Source organism: Petaurus breviceps, unplaced genomic scaffold (genome assembly GCF_028583685.1).
Source record: "Petaurus breviceps papuanus isolate PSGF00001 unplaced genomic scaffold, PetGlider_PUasm1.0 90696, whole genome shotgun sequence".
Taxonomy (NCBI): Eukaryota; Metazoa; Chordata; class Mammalia; order Diprotodontia; family Petauridae; genus Petaurus; species Petaurus breviceps.
The window spans coordinates 1,793,864-1,818,161 of record NW_027187314.1 but is presented as its reverse complement, the minus strand read 5'-3'; the positions used below and the strand labels follow the sequence as shown (position 1 = coordinate 1,818,161).

General features: G+C 35.8%; 1 protein-coding gene across 3 annotated transcripts in view; it reads right to left on the bottom strand.

Annotated features, from left to right (window-relative positions):
* Positions 1–14,277: 14,277 nt before the first annotated feature.
* PDK3 (pyruvate dehydrogenase kinase 3) overlaps positions 14,278–24,298 on the bottom strand; it is a 109,950-nt gene continuing 99,929 nt past the window's right edge. For all 3 annotated transcript variants that reach the window (XM_069065643.1, XM_069065642.1, XM_069065644.1), the window contains exon 12: positions 14,278–22,997. In XM_069065643.1, the coding sequence (XP_068921744.1) occupies positions 22,967–22,997 (31 nt within the window). In that variant the 3' untranslated portion in view covers positions 14,278–22,966. The remainder of the gene's footprint in view (positions 22,998–24,298) is intronic.

Genomic DNA, 24,298 nt, shown 5'->3' with positions numbered 1-24,298 from the left:
TGACCGGGGTCTTTGATGTTTATATATATGTGTATATATATATATATATATATAATCAACCACAAAGAAGAGTTTTAACCAGGCAAAACAATTTTAATACCATGAATGAATGAATATTGACTCAAGTGCTTTCAACTAGTTGTGAGGAGCAACAAATCCTCAGAATGACTTTATTTACTGGACCATTTTTACAAGAGGGAGATTTAAGAATAACAGCTACACCTTGATTGACAAGCACTTTGTAATTCAATGAGAGGGGGAGAAAAGGGAATAGGTAACTGAAGAAGGAGGAGGAAGAGGGGAGAAGAATCATACTTTGATTACAGGCATAACAAAGGAAGAACAATCCCAAAAGTAGGAGGAAAGGGGGAGGCAGACAATCCTAGAGTGACATTGTTAAGGTCATGAAGGTCAAAGAATCTGAAACTTTTGAAAATCTTTTATTAGTGATAATAGAAACTAAGGAACTATGTTTACTTTTGGCATGGGAAAGTGCATATTCACATGTTGTAAAGAGTAGAAGATGGAACTCTGACTGACAAGACAGTACCCAGCAATGATATAAAAAGGGGCACCAGATCAAAGAATGATCAAGAAAAACTAGGAAAAATGAAAACTACAAAGATTATCATAGTCAAAACCCCAAACTTCTTAAATCAAAGAAATATTGCAAGGATCAAGGAAGTAATGGTTCAGTGTCTAAGGATTCATAATCATGATCATGTAAGTCTTAACAGCAACAACCCTAAAGGAGGGAAAATCATAGAATATGATATTCTAAAGAGCAAAACATAAAGGTTTATAGCTAAAAATAACTTATTCTGCAATATTGACTTTAATCAGATGGGGGGCAGGGGTCAACTTTTAATGGAATGTATTCCATTCCTGATGGGAAGAACAGAACTAAACAGAAACTTTGAAATGCAAGCAAAAAGATCAAGACAAATCTAGACAGGTAAATACACTTTCAAATTTGGAAGGAAACAAGAATTTATTAAGCACCTAATGCCATGCATTGTGCTAAGCACTTTTCAAACATTATCTCATATGATCATCATAACAATCCTGAGAGGTAGGTGGTATTATTATCCCCATTTCTAGTTGAGGAAACTGTGACAGACAGAAGTTAAGTGATTTTCCCTGGGTCACACAGTAAGTGTCTGAGACTGGATTTGAATTCGTCTTTTTTTTTTTTTAAGCAATCGGGGTTAAGTAACTTGCTCAAGGTTACACGGCCAGTTATTTCTGGGTGTGGTGCTAAGTATCAGAGGCTGGATTCGATCCCAGGTCATCCCGACACTGGAGCCGGTGCGCTTACTTGCTGAGCCACCTGGCTGCCCCTAAGCAATTGAGGTTAAGTAACTTGCTCAAGGTTACACAGCCAGATGTTTCTGGGTGGGTGCTAAGTGTCTGAGCCCGGATTTGATCCCCAGGTCATCCCAACACTGGGGCCGGTACTCTTACTCGCTGTGCTACCTGGCCGCCCCTCTCAAGTTTTTTTTACTCTGAGTCCAGTGCTATATCTACTACACCACCTAGCTGCCACTCAAGGGGCTAAATGATTATGAAGTGCTTGCATTCTAATAAGTCAAGAAGAAACAAGTTTCTCTTCAGGATCCTAATGCCTGCAAGGGCCACAGACAAGATTAACTAAGACCAACAGAGATGTTTGGGAGTGGATTCCCCCCTTTCTGGTGATGGTCTCAAGAAAGCAAAGAAAAAGGAGAGGGAACAGGAATATACTAAGGAAGAAATGTGGAAGAAAGGGGTGGGATTTATCATATCTTATAATTGGGGTATGTGAAAAGAAGTGTTATTAAATGTAAATAAAAGAGTAGGGATGTGGACATCACATGAACCTTACTCTTATCAGAATCATATAAAGGAGAGTTGAGTATACCCCCAGAGTTCCCCCACACATACACATACACACACATAGATAAACACACACACAAAGAGTTTAGTATGGTAATACTTTAAACTCAAGACAAGTATAAGGTGAGGATAAAAAAAGGTTTAAAAGAGAAGGGGAAGTTATAGAGGGAATAAGTCACAAATAAAGCAGATTTCACCTTCAGAAAGTAGATTGCAAAGTGAAGATTAAAAAGAAAGAAGGTCCATATGGTTCATAAGAACCAGTGATAGGATTTGGGTGAGAGGAAGAAAGTGCATTCTACTGGAAATAGATCACTTTAATGATAGATGAATAATGTTAATCACATTCCTTCACTTTCACCAGTTTCTATGTAAAGAGGGCCAAAAGTGTAAGAGGATATGATACAATGAAACACACAATTAACAAGCATAACAATAAAGGAAGAATAGGATGAACTCATTCTCAAAAAAAAAGAAGATAGCAGAATAGCTTAGAAAGCAGAATCCAACAATTTGCTGTTTATTAGAAACATACTTGAAACATGAAGATTCACATAGAGTTAAAATGAGGGGCTAGAGTAAAATATATTAAGCTTCAGGTGAAATAAAGAAAAAAAGGAGGGGTAGCAATCATGATCTAAGAAACACAATAATAAAAATAGACATGATAAAAAGAGATAGGGAAACCACATTATGATTACAAGCAACAAAATAATATCAATATTTAACATTTATATACCCAAAACTTTTAAGTTCTTAAAAGAAAAGTTAATTGTATTTTATGGGGAGAAATAGGTGGCAGATCCATAAGAGTTGGGGCTACCATGTACTTCATCTCAGAGTTAGACACATTCAACAAAAAGACAAACAAGAAAGAAATTAATAATTTTAAGAGAATTTTAGAAAATTTAGATATGATAAACATTTGGCCATTTTAAAAAGGAATATACAGACTTCCAGCTGCATATGACATCTTTATAAAAGTTGGCCATGTGTTAGGTCATAAAAATCTAACCAATGAATGCAGAAAAGGATAAATACTTAACCAATACTCTACTGACCACAATGCAATAAAAATTATAACCAATAAAGTCTTTAAAGAAATGATTCAAAATTAAATAGAGATTAAATAATTTAATCCTAAAGAACTCATGGTTCAAAGAACAAATCATAGAAATAGTGGATAATTTCCTCAAAGAAAAATAACAAGGAGGAAATACAGCAGAACTTTTGGAATACAGCCAAAATAGGGCTCAGGGAATATTACTTTCTCTCTTTTTTTAATCACCAAACACTTTTATCAACAAAAGAAAGAATAAAACCAGATCAATGCAAACAGAGCTTGCAACTTAATTCCAATAAGATACAGAATAGAAATTCTGAAAATTAAAGAAGGGATAAACAAAATTGAAAACAAAATTAAGACTATTGAACTTGTAAATAAAACTAGGAGTCTCAAAAAAAAGACTAATGAAATAAACTGTTAGATAATTTGATTTTTTTAAAAGAGAAAGAACAATCAAATTGCCATATATAAAAAGGAAAAATCACAACAAATATATAATAAAGGAAATTATTAGAAACTATTTTGCCCAAATATAAAACAACAAAATTTATAATTTAAACAAAACAAATAAATATTCTGTAAAATCCTTAGATTAATGAAAGAACATATACACAATTAAATAATCCAATTTCAGAAAATGAAATTTACCAAGCTATCAGTAAACTCTCAAAGGAAAAAAATCTAGGACCAGATGAATTTACAGGTAAATTCTGTAAGACACAGAACAACTACTTCTAACATAACATAAACTGTTTTCAAAAATAGAAAAGGATGCTAAAATGAAATGTAAGACATTGGTTATGTTACATTATAATTTATTGTGTATTCATATAATTAGTGATTTATTTATTATTCTGATAAATTATAATAAATTAATTATTGCTAGGTCTTAGTGTCATCCTTGTGATTTTCACTCTGCTATCAAGTGGAAAGGAGAACTTGTACAAATTGGAGCACAAGAGGAAAAAGATTAGGGAGAGTTCCAAGTAGCCTGACTGTGCTGACCACAGAAGCCAGAAGAGATACAAAATGTCTGATCCATAATTCATGCCCTGGTGATCTTATCTAGGATGCTAACTACCATTTGAATCCTCCCTGATTCAGGACATTCCATCTTTTAATACAAGATCTTTCTGCCTAAAATGAAATTATGTGCTATAAACCCTCTTGATAATGTAGACCCAGTGTTTTATTTGTTGCAGAGCATAACGTTTATATAACAAATCATCTCTCCCTTTTTGGTTGAAAAAAATTACAATTAAAAAAAAAAAAGTCTTTTAGTGCTATAGAACCCATTATCTCCCGTGACAGCCCTTTCCACTTCTTCAATAACTGTCAGGAAGCTTTTCCTGACATTAAGTCTAAATTTACCTTTTTGCAACTTCTACCCACTACTCCAAGCTCTGCTCTGTGGCTGCAAAAAAGAACAAATATAAATCCCTTTTCCACATTATAGTCCTTTAAATACTTGGACACTGCTATAACGTCCCCCTTGAAATTTATTTTCTCTTCATGCCTAGTTCCTTCAATAAATCCTCAGATGACATGTTCTCAAGGCTCTTGATGACTCTGGTTGTCTTCCCCTGTATACACTCAAGGTTGTCAACGTACAGCTTGTATGGTATGGTCCAGAACTGAACACAATGAAGTCTGAACAGGTCAGAGACACCTTTCATTTTGTTTCTGCAAGTTATCACTCTCAATGTGGCGAACAATAGAATTGGCTTTTTTGGCCACCCCGTGACACTGCTAATGAGCTTGCAAATAACCTGCCCACCAGATGTTTTTGACAAACTTCTGTCATACTGTGCCTCCTCTATCCTAAACTTGTCAAGTTGATATTTGGAACGTATGTTTAAGACCTTCTATTTATCCATACTAAATTCTATCTTATTAGATTTAGTTTGATGTTCTTAACCTGTCATGACATTTTTCAATCCTGGCTCTGTCATCCAGTGTGGTAGCTACCTCTCAGTTTTGTATGACTTGGAAATTTGGTGAGCGTACCATCTGTACCTTTATCTAAATCATCAATCAAAATGGTAAATGGTGAAGGTCTCTGGTGCTGCCCTGAAGACCTCCTTCCAAAATGGCATTGATCCATTAAGAATAATTCTTTGAGTCTAACAATTTAACAACTTCTAGATCCAATTATAGCATTGTCTAGTCTACCTCTCTTTCCATCTGTCTCACAAGAAGAGTATGGGATGCTTTACCAAATTCTTTGCAAAAATCGACATAAACTACAGTGTTTCACTGGTATGCCAGTTCAGCAACCTTGTCAGAAAAGGAAAAAGTTTGTCTCACATAATTTCTTCTTGAGAAAGTCATGCTGTCCCTTGGTAATCATGGCTTTTTCTAGATATCCATCACTCATATATTTAAAGATCCTTTCCAGGGGTGGCTAGGTGGCATAGTGAATAGAGCACTGGCCCTGGAGTCAGGAGGACCTGAGTTCAAATCCGACCTCAGACACTTCACACACACACACACACACACACACACACACACACACACACATACACACACATACCCTAGCCGTGTGACCTTGGGCAAGTCACTTAACCCCAATTGCCTTCCAAAAAAAAAGATCCTTTCTAGAATTTTTCCAGAAATAAAAGCCAAGCTGATTGGCCTATAATTTACTGATTCTATTAGTTTCTTTTGTGTTGAAAATCAAGACCTTTTCCTTCTCCAGTCTTGTATTACCTCTTCCATTATCCACAATTTAAAAAATATCTGACAATGTCTAAGCAATTACTTGTGTACCCTTTCACTCTTGGAATATAGTTTTACCTAGCCCAATGAATGCCTTCATTGAAGGCAATAAAGTATTTTCTTATAAGCTTTTTCACTTACCTTGGGTTTCTTTTCTCTTTTAAACTATTTTACCCTTCCCAGGTTGAAGATCATCCTCCTGATTTGTCTCAAGCAGGTTGAGAATAGCACTTCCCCTCACTGTGTCACTCTTTTAAAATAAGATGGTACCATTAAGGTGAACAAAGAATTTATTTTACATATAATTGGAGGAAAAATAAAATATTACTTTGAAAAAAAATTTTAAAAATAATTTACCAGCTACTTTTTATCATAGACAACTTCAGCAAAATTTCAAACAGCTAAAGTCCCTTGTCACTATCAAACCATGTCTCCATTTGAGGTTTATGATCTGTTTCCCAATTTCTTTCTAATGTACACAAAGAGACAGTTGGAGTCTAATAGGTGTAAAGGTAGAGGAAAAGACCTGAAACATCAGGGACTAGACCTAGCAATAAATCGCCTATGGGTAGATCAGTATCTTTTGTGGAACTAAATTGCATATAAAAGGGGAAAGGGAAGGAAGAATAAGGGGAATGTATGATCTGTTCTACTCAACTAAATGATTAATAATGAAGGGAAAATAATTCCTGTAGTTTTTTTCAGGAAGAAGGGGGCATACGGGAAAATGGATGGGGATGGAAAGAATTGAAAAAGGAGGAAAGAAAAATAAAAATCTCATTTTAGTAGGAAGAGGGATTCCCAGGCAGAATGCTGGCTAATTCCCATGGGAGTGGGGGTGGGGATGGAAATAGACCTTCTATTGTGGGAAGTGGAGACTTTACAATGCATATAACTCATAGGGGTTTGGTACTTAGAAAGACCACTCATCATACCTCAAGAAAGGGGAAACCAGAGTTCCTGGGGACAACTACCATTCAGAAAAATGAGAGGGCTTGGACTCAGATTTCATGATAAACAGGGAGAAATGATCATGGCGAATGCAAAGGGTAGTAAAGAACTGCACAATTAGAGACATCAGAAAATTTCTGTTATGGGTCAATACCTCTATCCTCCTTGTTTATGTTCTCTTCACCCTGCTCATTTTTACCTCCATTACAGCCTTGCTTCTTGTTTTCCTTCCTTCCTTCGCTTTTGAAATCCCCTTTATGTGCTTTCTAACTCCATTAGAATATAAGCTCTTCAAGGGCAAGAATTAGTTTGTTTGCTTGTATCTGTATCTCCAGTGCTTAGCATAGTTCTTGGAACAAAGCAAGCATTTAATAAATTCTCTCTCTCTCTGTCTCTCTCCCTTTCTGTCCTTGTCTCTGTCTCTGTTATCTAGTATCTTCCTTGTTGAAGAAGTCCATATTTGGGGCAGCTAGGTGGTGCAGTGGATAGAGCAGGAAGACCTGAGTTCAAATCTGGCCTCAGACACTAATTGTGTGACACTGGACAAGCCATTTAACCCTGTTTGCCTCAGTTTCCTCATCCATAAAATGAGGTGGAGAAGGAAATGGCAAACCACTCCAATATCTTTGCCAAGAAAATATCAAATGGGGTCATGAAGAGTTGTACAAGACTGATAACAACTGAATAGTTATCTCCTATGAAATCTACTTGAGTGTCCTTCTGCCTATATCAGAGGAGAGAAATCAATCAAATGTAGCTGAATGAAATTCTAACTTTTCCTATATAAACCTTCATCTTGCTCCACATCTCTGTGCTCTCCCATTGCATGAGTCAGCCCAAGGGCTCCATATTAAGAACTAGAGGAGTAAATGAAAGCATCCCATAGCCTAAGTTCCGGGACAGAGGGTTACCTCTCACTTGGATCATAAATCTCCTTCCTCCTGCCAGGCCTAAAGATTGTTGCACCCAAGGTGTGGACCATGTGTCTCTTGCCCCCTCCAGACATCTGCCTATACTTTTGTTTCTTCAGGTGAAGTAATCCTAAGGTATTCTTGTCCTATTTTTCCTGGTTCACCTTCTTTCACTTTCTCTTACTCAAATTAAATGTCTTCCTTTTTATTAAGTTAAATGAAGCCTATTTTTTTTAAATACATCATTGCTTGGCTTGTTTCTTCTGTGGAAATCTGTAAGTCACGAAAATGCATCTGCAAAAGCCTCCAACAATCTTTTGGAATATTGTCTTATAAATGATAAGAACTATGCTGATACTTTGAAACTCTCTGCGGTTATCTCGCTAGACAGCTTATCTACACAGTTTCTCTCTTAATCCTACATTTTCTTTTAAAGTCCTGTTGATCAGATTTTAATCCATTAATCATCACCTTTTGGGACTGGTCAACCAGACAACCAATTTGGAACCTACATAACTGTATTTTCGTCCATCCCACATCTCTTCATTGTGTCTACAAAGAAATATAGGGAGCCTATAAATAATGCCATGCCTTTCCCAGGTAAAAGACAAAAACCTAAAGATAGGGTGACAATTCCAGGGCAAGTTTGCATACTCTTTCCTTGAGGACCTTTACTATCCACATACAGAATTTAACACAATCATACAATGTTAAAGCTGAAAGGCACCAGAGAGAGTCCAACCCTCTCATTTTGAGGATCATTTAGGAGGAGTATTATTTGTAGGCAAGGGGATGGATCAAATGACATCTCAAGGTCTTATCCATCTCTGATTCAATGATTATAGCATGGCTAATTGGCCTCCATCACCCATGAATACTAAAGCATTTATTTGCCCTTATAAGCCACCAATTCACCTTTACAAACTATTAGCTTTCAGTTCTAAGAAGACAAGAGTAGTTCTTATACAGTAAGTGCTGTTCAAATTATTTTGCTAAGGTGACAATAATTATATCTAATATTAGGAATAATTACACTTTTACATTAAACCATTTACTCTCATAGACTTACAAAAAATGATCTTAAGAATCTGTCAAAAGCTTCCAGATCCATCACTTTTGTGGAAAATACTAACACTTCTGTGTCTGAGAACTAAAAATTCTGTTTGGACAAGATGCCAGGGAATAATCAGTCTAGTATTACCTTGACTAGATTTTTCTCACAAAGAAGAGCACAGGAGGGCAAGATCATTTAATTTTCTGAGATCTACAAATTAATTTACCCCACAATAATGTTTAAATTACGTGTTAAGGAATCGCTATGACTCCAATTAAATGCTATCATAGAGCATGTGTTTGCTTACCTTCTTGTTTGCTCTATTAAATCTTTAAGATCAATCTTCAACTTGAACTATATCAAGATTCCATGAGGAGAGGACAGCAAGTTTGAAGCAACATATGGTTGGCAAAGTAAGGTATATATATTAAAGATGACATGTCATATCATTCTAAGTAGCAATCATACTGACAGTGCCATAAATAGAACGGAGAACTTTTAAGAAAATGATTTTATAGCATATTTATCATAAAAGAGTATATCACATTAAACAAAGTAAAGTCAATAGGCAAAAGCTATAGACATTATAAGTAAAATGAACTTGTGAATATAGAGACCAGGGAAGTACCAACAAGATTAAACCTTATACAAAAGTCATGGGTAGGATCTCATTTAAGAAAAGTCTTCCCAGAAAAAAAAAAAAACTATTTTACACTGTGATTTGGAGATAACTTACTTTAAGAGAGAGGCAGCATTGTGGAGTGAATAGATTTGAATTTGGAGCTCAGGAAGACCTGGGGTTGAATCCTGCCACCAATACTTGCTAGTTGAGTGACCATGGGCAAATGACTTAACTTCTCTAGACTTCAGTTTTCTCATCTGTAAAGTAAGGGTATTGGATTTAATGATTTCAAAGGTCACTTGAAACTTAAAGTTACATAATTTTGGGTCTTCCCTGGAGTGGCATATGCTCTTCTTACTAAACACGATCACAAAGTTTTAATTCCATTTTTAACAACTTATCTTTGTATATCAGGATTCTTACAAAGAGACAAGCAGAAAACAGACCATAGGATACCAGTATTGCTTTAAAAAAAAATTATACCAATAACAAAACTGTTGATTGACAAGAAACAGATTCAAAGATCTCATTAATTTGACATTTAGCAAGTTCATGATATTAAAAATTTTATGTACTGATTTTATTAAAAATTAATTTTTCTTATGTGTATATTATGGGAAACTCCAGAATTTGTTTTCTTTCATATTGAATAGGGGGTATAGGAAGGTTTATTGAAAGTCAAGGGTTATAGAGACTGAAAAAGTTTGGCAACCTCTATAGTGTCACATAATGCCTCTTTTTTATAGAGAAGAGAAAGTAGTCAGGTGAGTTAGTAGTTGCTAATGTCTTCTGTTGTTTTAAAAACTTAAAAAAAAATCTGTATAAGAATAATCCATGGGGTGGCTAGGTGGCACAGTGAATAGAGCACAAGCCCTGGAGTCAGGAGGATGTGAGTTCAATCTAGCCTTAGACACTTAACACTTACCAGCCGCATGACCTTAGGCAAGTCACATAGCCCCAGTTGCCCAGAACTTCCCCCCTCCAAAAAACAAACAAACAAAAAGACTAATCTATGATCTCTTGCATTCTTTTGAAATCCACCCCCACCCCCTTTCCACCATTTTGAGGCATCTTAATTTATCTTTCCCTGAGAGTTGTGCAGTCCCCGCATGGGTTTCTTCTGCATGCATTTGGTCAATTCCAGTCACTCTTTAAAGACCGTTTAGGTACAATTAGAAAACACTTGCAATGCTAGTTATTAAACAAAATAGAAACTACAATTATAAAGCCCTACCCTGCCAATCCCCATCATGAAGGAATGAAGAAAATCACAGTTAACTAGTTAAGGACAGGAGGAGGAGGAAGAAAAGAGATTCTTAATTCTGAAGGGGAATTCTGGCCCTTTTATGAGGCTTTAGAAGTTAATGGCACTAATTATTACTTTGGATTTCACACCAAAGCTAATTGTTTCTCTTTTTCTTAAAAAAAAAAAAAAAGGTGTAGCATTATCACTGTTTATCTTTATTAGCCAAGTTTAAGATAATTTTGGAGCTGCCAAATGGAATGACGAAAAGGAAAGAGGGGAGAGCAGGAACAGGAGGCAGGGAATTAAAGATGTTCATATACATGTTGAAAGCACATTGGCTGGAGAGAGCAATGTGGTGTAGTGGGAAGGGCACAGGAGCTTTGAAGGCACATAACCTGTATTTGAATCCTGACTCCATTACTTACCTATGTGACCTTAAGCAGATTTATTTAACCTTTCTGGGCATTAATTTTATCATCTGAAAAAGCGTGTCCTGTGAATTAGCTGAATTAGTGGTGAAAGGGAGCAACCTAGGGCACATACCAGATTCTCCAAAAGAGAAAGAAGAGATAATGGGTTAGACAGTTCTTTATGCCGTTCAGTAACTTGGTTGCTCTTGGGAGGATGGGGGAGGAATGTAATACATGTATATGAGTCGAAGTGTGGCACAATGGTAGTGAGGAGAGAACTTTGGAGAAGCCACAGGGTGGGGAGATGGGAAGAAATAATGAAATGAACTGATTTGATGTTAAGGATTACTAATAAATTGGGTATTAAAAAACTGGTTAGCATATACTTATAAAAATGAGTTATTTATTCACTAAAAAAACTTTATTGAATGTCTGCATATATAATGCAGGGCACTAGATGCTGGTGGAAATCATAAAGGTAAATAAGATATAGTCTATGCTCCCAAGAAGCTTGCAAACTAGCTACAGACATATCTAGTCTACCCAACTCATTCCTTAGGTCCTATAACTGAGTCTCAGAGAGATTAAATGACTTAGGGTCCTAAAGCTAGTCAGCAATTATTCTCAGAACACATCTCCTGTTTCTTAATTGCAATATGCTAATACCCAGAAATGTAAAGCAATTTGCCTAAAGTTTCTATATGACTTTAGTTACAAAAGATTTAAACACTTGTGATTTTAAGTTTACATACTACACTGCTGTAGACAATGTGTTTCTGACATTTTAAAACCTGGTAACATTTTAGACGTTGGTCTTAGAATCATGGATTTCTTTGGTGCTGGTGAAGGGTGTGAGGAGGGAAAGTAGTTGGGACTCAAGCTTATTGTGCATAGACCTTCCTCCACTCCCATCTAGATCCTTTAGTGAGTCTACAATTAAAGAATGCCATGAAACATCTGCTCTGGTTAATGGTACCCTTCCAAAAGGGCCCTTTATGAAGCTTTGCTCAGGTTTGGGTCAAAACCAAATACACAAGCCTAGTGCATGAGTTGGAGTATAGCCTAACCTCAGGCAAATCACGGTTTGGGTGGGTTGCCTGTGGGTGGTGGAACTAATATAGTAATGTTTCACACTGACCTAGGATTAATCTAAGGGGTCATCTTGTCCAAGACTGCTGGGATAAGTAGATTATAAGATATTGGCTAATTACTGTGGAAACAGCATTAATGCTAATTATGCAAATATGGAGTGGTATGGAAATTGAGACACTGAGTATAGTTTTTTTTTTTTTTAAGTTTGACCATGAAAGTAGAGATAGAACAGTAGCTACATGGGGTAAAAGTCCAAGTAAGGCATTTACAAGAATGGAAAGACTCAATATATTTATCAATAGATGGGAAGGAGCCCAATAGCAAGGAAAATATTACCATTACATTTGATGACTATAGCCCAAACTCCACTGAAATTTCATTTTTCTTCAATAATTCAGAAAGCACTTCAGAATTTTAAAATAACTCAATGCTGTTCAGGCATTTCAGTTGAGTGTTCAACTCAAGATCCCACTTGGGATTTGTTGCTAAGACACTTTATCATTTATCATTGTGGTTTATCATTACCTTCTCCAGCTCATCTTACATATGAGGAAACTGAGGCAAACAGGGTTGTGACTTGCCCAGGGTGTCACAACTATTATGCTGATTTGAACTCAGAAGTCTTTCTGACTCCAAGCATGGCACTCTACCCACTGAGTCACTTAGCTGCTCTCAATGACACCGAGAATATTATTGTATAGTAGTGCTATAGTAGCTATAGGAATTTCCAGCTGATGGAATACTACTCTTCCTTGCTATTTCTACCCAGGGTGGTACACTTAAAGGTGTGGGTGGAATGCAAGTCATAGAAACAAGTTCATTTTATAAGTTTGTACCCTCAAAATAGGTACAATTCTTCTTAGACTACCTTTTCTCTTATTAAGCATCCCTCCCCTCTCCCCCCGCCCCACCTCTGGATCTAAAGAAAATGGAACTTGAATATCCTGTCACAAAGATGAAGAACAAACTTCATTCAACTCTAGGTTACAAACACCCAGGGAATTCAACATTAATTTCTATGATGTTTGAAAATGCATCCTAATGAAAAGCAGAGTTCCTTAATCAGTGTAACACTTATATTGCAAGAGGGAACATCTCAAAATCCCTTTCTATACAGGAGGCTGTTGGAGAAACAGCATGACTAGGTCTCCCAATAGTGATACTTCATTAATTCAGTGGTTATTTTATGGTAAAAACATGCATCTCAATTTGCTGCAGTAATAAAATTTTGAGGTTTGGGTTAAAATCCCAATTGTATCATTACATAAGAAACCCCAGTTTTGTCATAATTTTGAGGTTTGGAATTGTATCTAGACACACCAATAACAGGAAAGCACTTGATTCTAGGAATCCTCAAAAAAGAAAGAAAACTGCTTATTGTATAAATGGAAAAAAAAATCTTAAGAGCTATCTGCTTTGATTTCTACAACAGTTTTCTCCAGCCTATCACATCTTATTTAGAAATAAAATTTAATAATCATCTGAAATAATTATATGAAAATCACTTAATTCTAGGGTGTTGTTTTCTTTTTTTTTTTTGGAACTGGTCTACGATTTCATTGATTATCTAAGAAATAACTGCTGTGGGAATTCCTTCCATTAATGCAGAATAGCAACTTGCCTAAAATGTAATTTTTGAGTTGCCTATACACTGAGAGGGCAAGTAAGTTACTCACTCATGGTCACGTATCTAATATGTGTCAGAGGCAGCCCTACCCGGAGGCCAGTTACTTCTTTTTCAACTATATGCCATGATAACTTTTAGTTTTTGTTTGCCAGAACCAAAACTTCTAGAACTAACTTTTCTTATGACAGACATAAGGTGAATGATTTACCTCACCCACTGACATAAAAACTTAAGTTTCTTCCCCTTGTATGGTTTCTTCCAGACAAAATGTGGAAAGGATAAATAAAAGATTATTACCAGGTCATTATATGAAGACTGACAAGACACCAATTGTATCAGGCATGAAAGGGAAAGCAATTAATGGTATTTCCAAAATTCTTTCAAGAAGCAAAACAATCAAAAGCTCAGTATCTAGCACAGAGCCTTCCATGTAGAAGATACTTAATAAATTTGTATTGTGTTGAATGAAAATTCTAACACCACTCACCCTAGCAAGGGATCATACTGTTAACTGAAAACTAAATTTCTCTGGCTTCTTAGTCCACAGAAGGAACTAAACCTAAGGATTTAAGCCTTTCTGAACAGTTAAAAAACTTTGAGGTGCTCTATCAGCAGAGGGTATGAGAAAGCCTGCATCAGAAAAAATAAGATGAACATATGTAGAGATTATTTAGGGTGGGGAAGAAAGCAGAATAAGTCACAGGGTTGAACAAAATGCCAATGCACTCATACCACTTGGCAGAGTGAATCAGAACTACCATTTTATTATCTTAATTTGATCAGACAGATTTTTCCACGTGATTCAGGAATAGTTTGGCTACAATAGACATCACAGGCTGCTTAGCAACTTATGGATAACATTTTTACCTATGCCATATTTTTTTCTAATTACGAATTTCAATAAACAAAACATGTTTTCATATGGAAAATAAAGGCAGCAAATTAACTCAAAATAGAAATTCACTTAAAGCAGATTACCAGTTGGTTAACAGTAACTTCTATAAACACTGTGAAGGCAGGGATGATCTAATTAGGCCATAATGTGCTTGTGTACATACTAGACACATGAAACATTTTATTATTTTAACAAACTCAGAAAATGAATACCAGTTTGCAAAGCTATATGGTTAAAATACTGTAAATAAATTTTATTTCATGTACAATTTTTCTCTTTCCTATCAATGCATCTGCATGCCCCAGCTTGGCCATTAATTTTCTTCTAGATTATGGGGAATCAATTGTATTGATGAAAACATGCAAAATATTAAATTTAAAAACCTGTCTCAGAACACAACTTTCACTACTGTATACTTTACATTGATTTGGCTTTTGTTATTTGGTTCAAGCATTTCTTAGGTATCATGACCTATATTAAAAATCTTTGCAATTAACAAATTCATATACACAAATAACTTAAAGCCAACAGAAAGCATGTACTTAATCCATAAGCAACAAATATAACAATAATTTTAATGCTAAGGATGAAAAAGATTAGGGTCAGTTAGAATGCTTGGGCAGTTGTTTTGCATTGTTTCATGAATAACGTTTAATCACAAAACATGTGCCAAGCTGTCTGCAGAATTGACAGGTTTTTAAAAAAATCTGGTTTTAAATCAAAGTGCAGCATTTAGTACAAAGTGCAGCATAGTGTATGTCCCATGACAGAGTAACAATAATGTTGGACTAACTTGGTCACATGGACCAATTAAAATCAATGTTATCGTGTAAGGCAGTATCTAGATTTTCAATTTCTAAATAATGAGGGTCTTATGTTGTTGCAAAATCCAGTATGTTATGCCTTTCCAATAAAATGTGCATCACCTCTCCCAGGCACATAACTATACCCCCCAAGTCAAACTAGAGAAATGTCAGCTGGTTTAATCTGGTAATTACAAAAAAGCAAGAAACCCTGACAATTCATTGATCAAATGGTTAATGTGATAGATATCTATCAGAACTCCATTTTTAGCACCTTTCCCTATCTCTCTAAAGGAAAAGGTACCACATGACATTTGTTGAAGTTCATTCCATTTTAACCCTTTGTTCAAACAGTCTCATTTTCTGAACTATTTAGCTATGCACACACAATGCTGACATCTACAGAAGTTACTGCTTAGTGACTGGGCCTACCTTGTCCTTTTGTCATCCTGACTAGATAGCTCAGAAGTATGGAAGATTGCTATTTTACTTTGACTTAACTCTAAATGGTCATTAGTCTGAATGCTGGCATTCAGTGTACAAATGTTCAAGGACCAAAAAAAAAAACCTATCGTTCAACTTTGTGGATCTACAGGCGTATATATTTCAAAATACAGTTTTATAATAACATCCGACATTTACATAAAAAGGATTATCTTTGTAATAAGCAAAACCAATGACAGATTCTAGATACACTTTTTCCTTTCACGTTCACATCTTGTTTGGTTTACAAAACAGTGCATGGGCAAACTCTCTACTTTTTACTTTATATAAATTACTGCTGAAGCTGCCTTTAATGTGCCTAACACAAACACCTGAGACAAGTTGACCAGAACTAGGTTTTGTTTTAACATTAAAAAAATAAGAGCAAGATAAAATATTTTTAAATATTAAAAAAATTTTGTTGTTGAACTCAATTCCAACTCAATTCAAATCTCAATTGATTTAAAACAAAAAAGTGTATTTGTGAGCAGCTCTAAATAGAAACATGTGACAGACTTGCTTACCAATTCACTAGGAATGGAACAGATGAATCTTTTGTAGCAGCAGTTTGTACCTTTAGGGTGTATTTACTTTTAAGATGTATTGCTAAGGAAATGTTGCTGGCATGTGTTTTTGTCTTTGGGATCTGTATGTTCCTTACTTGAACAGAATGTCAGACCAGGCCCACCTTTTGGCCCCAAGAAGAGGAATTAGTGCATAAAGTATTATTATAAATAGTGGTATATTGGCCTAACAGAGTTTACATAGGTCCAGAAAGCAATGGAAAACTGATGCCTCACTGCAGTGAAAAGAAAAAAAATTAGAATGTGACTCAAACATCATTGCATTTCATGCCTTTTTCCTATTAGAAACTTCAAACAATTGACACAATAAAAAACCAAGTTTTGCTTCAGACATTTAGCTATTTGGACAAAGGTAACACGTCATAGTGATGATTTTTAAAAATGCCTAGAGAACGATGAATGAGGAGAGCATAAGTCAGGTCTTCCGGGTGAGCTGGTGTTCCTGAGATTTACAGCACTTCCACTCTAGGCATAAATCCTAACATCCACCAAATCTGAACAAATTCTAAAGCATCCTGTGATTTCCACAGGCCATCTAATTAGGTGCTATTCCCTGAGCCACAAAAAGTAGTGAAAATGCACACTACTTTGTTTTTCTCAATGTATAAAATAAATACACAATCTTTTTGCTTTCCTTATCTTTTTTGGAGAGACAGAGACAGAGAGAGAGAGAGACAGACAGACAGACAGAGAGACAGAAAGAAACAGAGACAGAGAGACAGTGGAGGAAAAAGTCCAATCACTTGGATCAAAGCTTTATGCTCTTCTCTTAATAACTTAAAAAAAAACTATAGGAAACATAGTTTATTAAAAATTATGTAATTAGGGAGAATGTCAAAATGTGGTTTAAAATTGTACATTAGAACATTAAAGAATGAAAATTGTTTTCTACATTTTTTTGAAAACGCAACAAGAAAAACCAATCCAAAATGCTTTGCTATGTAAATTTAAAACTTAAGCCAGTTTTCAAAATTAAAATGATTTAGGCATGGAAGATAATCTCCTATACTTTATGGGATTTTAAAGTAATTAACCTTCCTAAGGTTGATTTTGTTCTCTGCAGTATTGCTTAACTGAAGTGCTTAATAAAATTTCTACAGAATATATTACCCTCTCCATAGATGAATATTATTTTGAACCACAGTATCTGACAAAAATTTAACTACACTTAATTATGCTTGATTAATCCAAATGTCACTGAAGGATTTATAGAACAGAGAAAATATTTTTTAATTTAACTTCACATTCATTTCACTGTTCTTTGATCTAGCATCTCAAACCTTCTAACATATGAGAAACAAATCAGACTACCCCAAAAGTCAAAGCTGGGTTATTTTAATGCTTTCATCTCAAAGAGCCTTTCTGTCACTCAACAGTTTCAAGAAAAATGCAGATATTTCTAATAGCTCCAAACTGGACTATCTAGCAGCCATAACTGTCAAGGTGGTTTTAGTAGTTTGCACACAGTGATTGGGTAGATTGGACTTGCTGTGTAAGGTCACACCAGGTGACCTCTACTAAAATCCTTTTCAACTCTTAAAGATTCTATACCATGTTTGGCACCGAGTGGGAGGCAGTGAAGGACAGGAAAAGAGGGGTGAGAGATGGTTAAAGTGAACAATTTCTCCAATTTGCTTTCATTTACACAAAGAAGTGTGTGAAAGCAGGGAACCAAGGCTGAAAGAAACAAGGGCACCAATGCTTTGTTGCTCAAGAGTCATTTCAATCCTGTCCGATTCTTCATGACCCCATTCGGGGTGTTCTTGGCAAAGATACTGGAGTGCTTTGCCATTGTCTTCTCCAACTCATTTTATAGGTAAGGAACTGAGGCAAACGAGGTTTAAGTGACTTGCCCAGGGTCATCCAGCTAGTATCTGAGACCAGATTTGAACTCAGGAAGATGGATCTTCCTGACTCTAAAACCAGTGTTCTATCCAGTGTGCCAACTAGCTGCCCACACTAATGCTAATTCCAACCCATTAAAATATGTAACAATAAAGAAAGGAACTAAGAACTACAGGGTATGGCTCTTGCAAGACAAACACACATAAAAGAATAAAAATGTTCCAGTTAGAGATTTTCAACAAAAACTCCCTTGCTAAACTACTAGCATTTTAATGCAAAAAAAGTCCATTTTAAAATGTGGTTCAAAATTGGTTATGCAATAGGAATGGTAGAAATAATTAATAAACCCTCACCTGGCTATTATATGTCCTAATGATCTATTGGGTTCACTTCTAAACAATGACTAGAGACAATGATAAAGCCTGCAAATGACTACTATTTCCTTTCAGAGAAAACTACCGTGTTTCCCCGATAATAAGACACTGTCTTATTAATTTTTTTGGACAAAAAAACACCAGAGGGCTTATTTTCAGGGGAGGGCTTATTTTAATGAACATTGACAGCAATTTTAATAAACAGGTAAATGTGAACAAAAAAAGTACCTTTATTCAATAAGCAAATCACTGGGGAAGAACAGGATGACGCGCTCATTGCTGCAGCTCTGAGCGCGGCGTGCGTTTCCGGTGGGGGGGGGGGACGGTGCATACAGAGGGTACCATAATGTAGCGTGTAGCGCAGCGGATCACCTTCACTACAGTAGCAATCTCAAGAGGGCTTATTTTCGGGGGAGGGCTTATTTTAGAGGAATCTTACACAGTAAGGGGAGGGCTTATTTTCGGGATAGGTCTTATTATCGGGGAAACACGGTAGTTATGCTGTGGGAAGAAAGGTATCTGTCACACAAGGACAATCTTCAAGTTATGCGGGTACCTTTTTATTCGCCTAATTTTATTAAGTGCATTAACTGGCTCACTATAATTTATAACACTGTCTGACGAGAGAAAGGGCTAGATGGATGACAATCAATCAGAACTGAGAAGAGTCTGATTTGTCCTTTAGGTAGAAAGTAGGACTAGGCCACTCCTACTTTTAGGATTCCCATAACCCAATAATTCAAACTCCTCAAACAAACATATGAACAATATCTTGTGACCACTGTTGGGTACAAATGGAGCAGCCTGTCAAGCTGTAGTGGCTCTCATTAACAATGGCACAGGAATTTACTATTTATGGTACTGTGGCATTGTACTGGACACCTATAAAAGAAAGTCTTATCCTACAGAGAGGTATCCAAGAGAAAACCCTTACCTGTAGCAATAGTTCCTGTAATCCTAGAGAAACAATAAGGTCGTACAATCTAATCCAATATTCAATTGTGGGTAATAAAAGTTAAGCTGATGTACTATCCCTTTGTTAATAATAAATGCATTAATTTTAGAATTTAGGAAAACATAATTACTTAAGACATAACACAACTTCAAACAGAAACTCTAAGTTTATTAATTTATTAATGTATTTCCCTCCTACAAATATCAGTCTCTGTTCTCTTCACTAACATATAGACTATAAAGTCTTGTATGCTCTTCAAATTCAGAGATTATATGCTTTGAATCCCTGGTGCCTAACATTGCCTGGCACATAGTAGGAACTTAATAAATGCCTAAGAGTATAATGATATGCCTACATAAAATCTACCAAAGTAAATGCAATTGTGATTCTCTACTATGTGAACTGTAATGAAACAAAAATTGTCACTGACAGTCTTATAAAATCTGGAAGCTTTTGATCCTGTTGTAACACCTGGAGTCTGATATCCTCAGAAAGTGTTCCACAAAGATAATGCTAATCAGAATACCCAGATGGAGGCCTGGTGGAGGATTTCAAAACAAATGTAGCCCTGGACTAATCAATTATTCCCTTTGGGACCTCTGTGTTTTCAGCTGCAAAATGGGGATAAGTTACCATTCTTGCATACCTTAGATGTGAAAACTGAATGAGATAATGTAGGTGAAAGCACTTTTAATAAAAGTAAGATGATAATAATATTGTTACTCCTCTAACTGAAAAGGGCCCTGATAGAGTAATGCCCCTAAAATAACAGTTCTACATCGTAGTTCCTGCAGATAGGAATTCTTCACCTGACTGTGGCAGCATCCAGGGCCCTCATCAACAAGAGATAATTTATCCAAATGTTGGTGGAGAACCATGAAGGGGACAGAAGGAAACAAGTAAGAATACATGGGAATTACTCTTTTATGCCTGTCCCTGAAATGGAACTCTGTCTTCCAAGTCGAACTAACATTGCCTTGGTCCATCCAACTTATTGCCAGTATGGAAAAAAAAATTGGAACTGACAACTGAAGTACCTAAAAGGGGTATTGCTCTTCCCAAAGGATGTCTGACAGTTGGAAGAATGTCATAAGAAAATCTGATCATTAGAGAATAGGCACACCTGAAAACTAAATGACCAGATAAAATCCTGGCATGACGTGTCTTTCTGAGTTTCAAAGATTAACATAAATTACTTTGGGATCATCAATCTGTATGAGTAACCAAAAGTTGGCTGCAGAATGCAATACTGTCTTTTATCACTCACACTTACTGGCATCAATAGCATGACACAAGTAAGGATGCAAAAAGCCTGTGAAAATCTCACCCAGTCTTACCAGGCTGGAAGAATTTTGGTGGTAAATGGGACATTCTGAATCAATTTTTGTGTATACTTCAATAGCAAAGATAAAGTCTTACCACCACCCCCCCACATAAAAAAAACAAAGAATAATAGAAGGAAATTCTATTACTCAGTGCCACATAAATGTGAATAAGCCTATGCAGAAAATGACCAAAAGGTAACCAACAAGCTTTTAAAAATAAAAAAAATAACTTGAAAAAGAATTAGGTAAAAGACTTCTGTTTAAGATCTTTGATAAACAAGACCTTTGTCTCTGCTAAACACATTGTGTTCCCACAATATACTTCTTATCATCACAACTGACAGAATGAGGCAGGACTACCTGGTGAACCTATCAACCTGTAATCTAGCAATGGAAATTAATATGCTTATTAGTGAAGAAAAAGGAAGGTCTTGTAGGCAAAATCTAGTGAAGATACTATATTTACTGTCTAATTCTTATAACACATTCAGGGTCTTTATCATCTCTGGTTTGCACCTCAGCCTACTTTTCCACAGAATCTTATCCCTAAAATCATGATGCCAGCTGAAACCTAACACTGATGGCATGAGTTAGTTGTCATTTTCCTGGAGTTGTGTTATTCTTTCCTTTATAAGAAATGGCATGATCTAACCATTCCCAGTCCTATAAACTCTTACGTCATCAATAATTATTCACTATAAGAAGATGAAGGAACAAAGAACAACATACAGAGAGGAAGTCTGAGCTCAGGCAGCACAATGACATCAAAGAAAATAAGGTTTCATGGAAAGAAATAAAGCACAAAAAATAATTAAGAAACAGGCACACATCCTCATGAAATTGTTTTGTGAAGTTTGGATTCAGTCAAAGGGCCTAGAGGGCCAACCTGAGGCCACAGGTTCCCCACCCCTGGTATAGGATCTAAAGTCCAGCTGTGGATCCCAAGTAACTTCCTCTTCAAAAACTGTCAAAGTGACAAATTCGCATAATAGTTCATCTCCATCTCTTCCATTTGTCCCCAACTAAAAAAACAAAGAAAAAACAATAAAGGAGGAAAAAAAAGAAAAATGAAGTAAATGGTCTCAAAAAAAGATCACAGGAATGACACTATATTTCAAATTGTAATATATAGTGAAGGTCAATATTTCAAAAACTCTCTCCAAAAGTACCAACTTCTTAAAAATTTCCAGAAAGAATTACACTATTTTGCAACTGTTAAGTGCCTCAAAGGAGTCTCTCACCTTCCTTAGAAGAATTTAAATGCACAGAGCATTGGTTTAGTTGGGTTTTTACACAGGATTTAAAATCCCATTCCCCAGTAGACTAAATTTCCTTTTGTAAAGCAGACCACGGGTATTATTTCATTAATAGTCTCTGAAACCACCAAAAGGCTCAGTGAAAGTCCCAGGACAACTTTTGGAACACTTTTAATCAACAGAATGGCAGTGTACAAATTAAATAGAAAATCAATTGCATGTATGGGTGGGTTTCCTTTCTAACATGAAAGTTCTAGCACCTGACAAGGTGATAGAGAATACACTGTGGGAGGGAAGGAAGTATTTGAGTCACTCAGGGAGTAGGCGGTTGTGGAATGAGAGAGGAAAGGTCAAGGCTTTGGGAAAGGAATCTCCCACTGATGAAGTCCCAGCAGATGACTTCACTCCTTAGTATCTCTGGGTCCTAGTCAGTGGTTTGAGAAGAGCCTAGAATCCAGCTGCAAACACAAAACACCACAGCACTCTGGGCTTAGGACAAAAGTGGAAGATCCTGTGGGTAGGGAATATAGGCAGTGGACTCTATAGCGATGAGAGTGAAGGGCAGAAAGACAGGGGAGCCATATAAGGCATCATACTCCCCTGTGCCAGGCTCTCATCAACCTTCTCACCCTCAAAACAACTAACCACACCAAGGTGTCGTGAAAAGCACTCAGGTTATTGTTTTAGTGGAAGAGCTGGAGTAGCTACAGGACAGGGTCCATGGAAAACCTCCAGCTGGTTCAGTGAAAATATATGTTCAAGCCCTGGAACAGCTAGGGTGCCACCCCCCCCAAGATGTGGTGGTAAGGAGCGCTCTCTGGTCAACTTGCAGAAGATACAATCTTCATAGAACAGGACAAATGCAGCCATTTCTTTAGAAAGTTCGATTTGTCTTGATCTTGTCACTGCAAAGAAAGGAAAAATGACTGAAGGTTTTGTGTTGACAATACTCTTTATTGAAACTGGGCCTTTAAAACAGTTTAATCAACAACTGCTTTTTTTTTTCTTTCATAGTCATGATCTACTGCTATCAGAGAAGAATTATAAGTTATCTATTTTTTCCACTCTATCTCTCAATAATAAAACAGGTCAAACTTGTTTCTATTCTTATTTCTAAAACTTACATGAAAATATAATGAATATACAAAACTTGGGGAACTATTTCTACCATTTCAATACTTGTATAATAGTCATCTGTTAAACTGAAAAATGATAATTATTTCTGTATTGGAAATGATTAATTTTAGGGACAGCAACTGAATTATAGTTTCAGAGGCATTAACAAAAGCTTTTTTTGAACCCTGTCACTTAAAACATTTTCAATTACTGCAAAGCATTTTATTAATGAAAAATGAAATTTAAATTTGATTTAGTTAGATGATTTTTGCAATAAAATTAGCATCTAAACATACTAATAACTGCTTTCACTACTGAGTCACATTTTTGTGTCTAGATATTTTGTTTAATTACCAATTAAAAGTAAATTAATGAAAACTAAGCTGGATCTGAGGGTGGAAAATTGAAATCTGATCATTTTGAGTTTGATGATGACACAGTATACTTTAACACATGAATCTATTTGAGGAGTAGAATTTCCTTTTTGGAAATTCAAAGATTTCAATACTGTACAGAAATATATTAAACAGATTTGGGTCCAAATTCTTTATCACTTCTGGCAAATATATAAAGCCTAAGCAATTTTGAGAACTCAAGATTTGTAAATATGTTAAATTCCTTCTTTCTTCTTCTTTATTATATTCCTTTGTTATCAAGTAGCTCACCTTCATTATTCTGCAGGGCTAATTCCTGTACAGTAGTTGGGACCAAGTTGAAATCAGATAGCATAAATTTTCTTTTCATCTTAAAATTTATTATTTTTTTCACACACAAAAATCTGTTTTCTCTCCTTCCCACCTTTTCCCCTCACTGAGAAGAGAAAAAGAAAGCCCTCGTGGCAAATACACAGAGTCAAGCATAAAAATTTTTTTTATTGGCTAGGCCCTAAAATAGGTTTCTTTCTGTATCCTGTATCTATCACCTCTCTGTCAAAGGTAGGAAGTATAAATTTTAACTATCCTGTGCAGATTTTTTGTTATTCTACACTCATAAAACACTCAATTTAAAAATCTATCATACTAGTAAAAATTGGAAAGTGAATAGCTAAAATTTCTTTATAATGAAGTAAGTTACATGACAGTGGTTTACT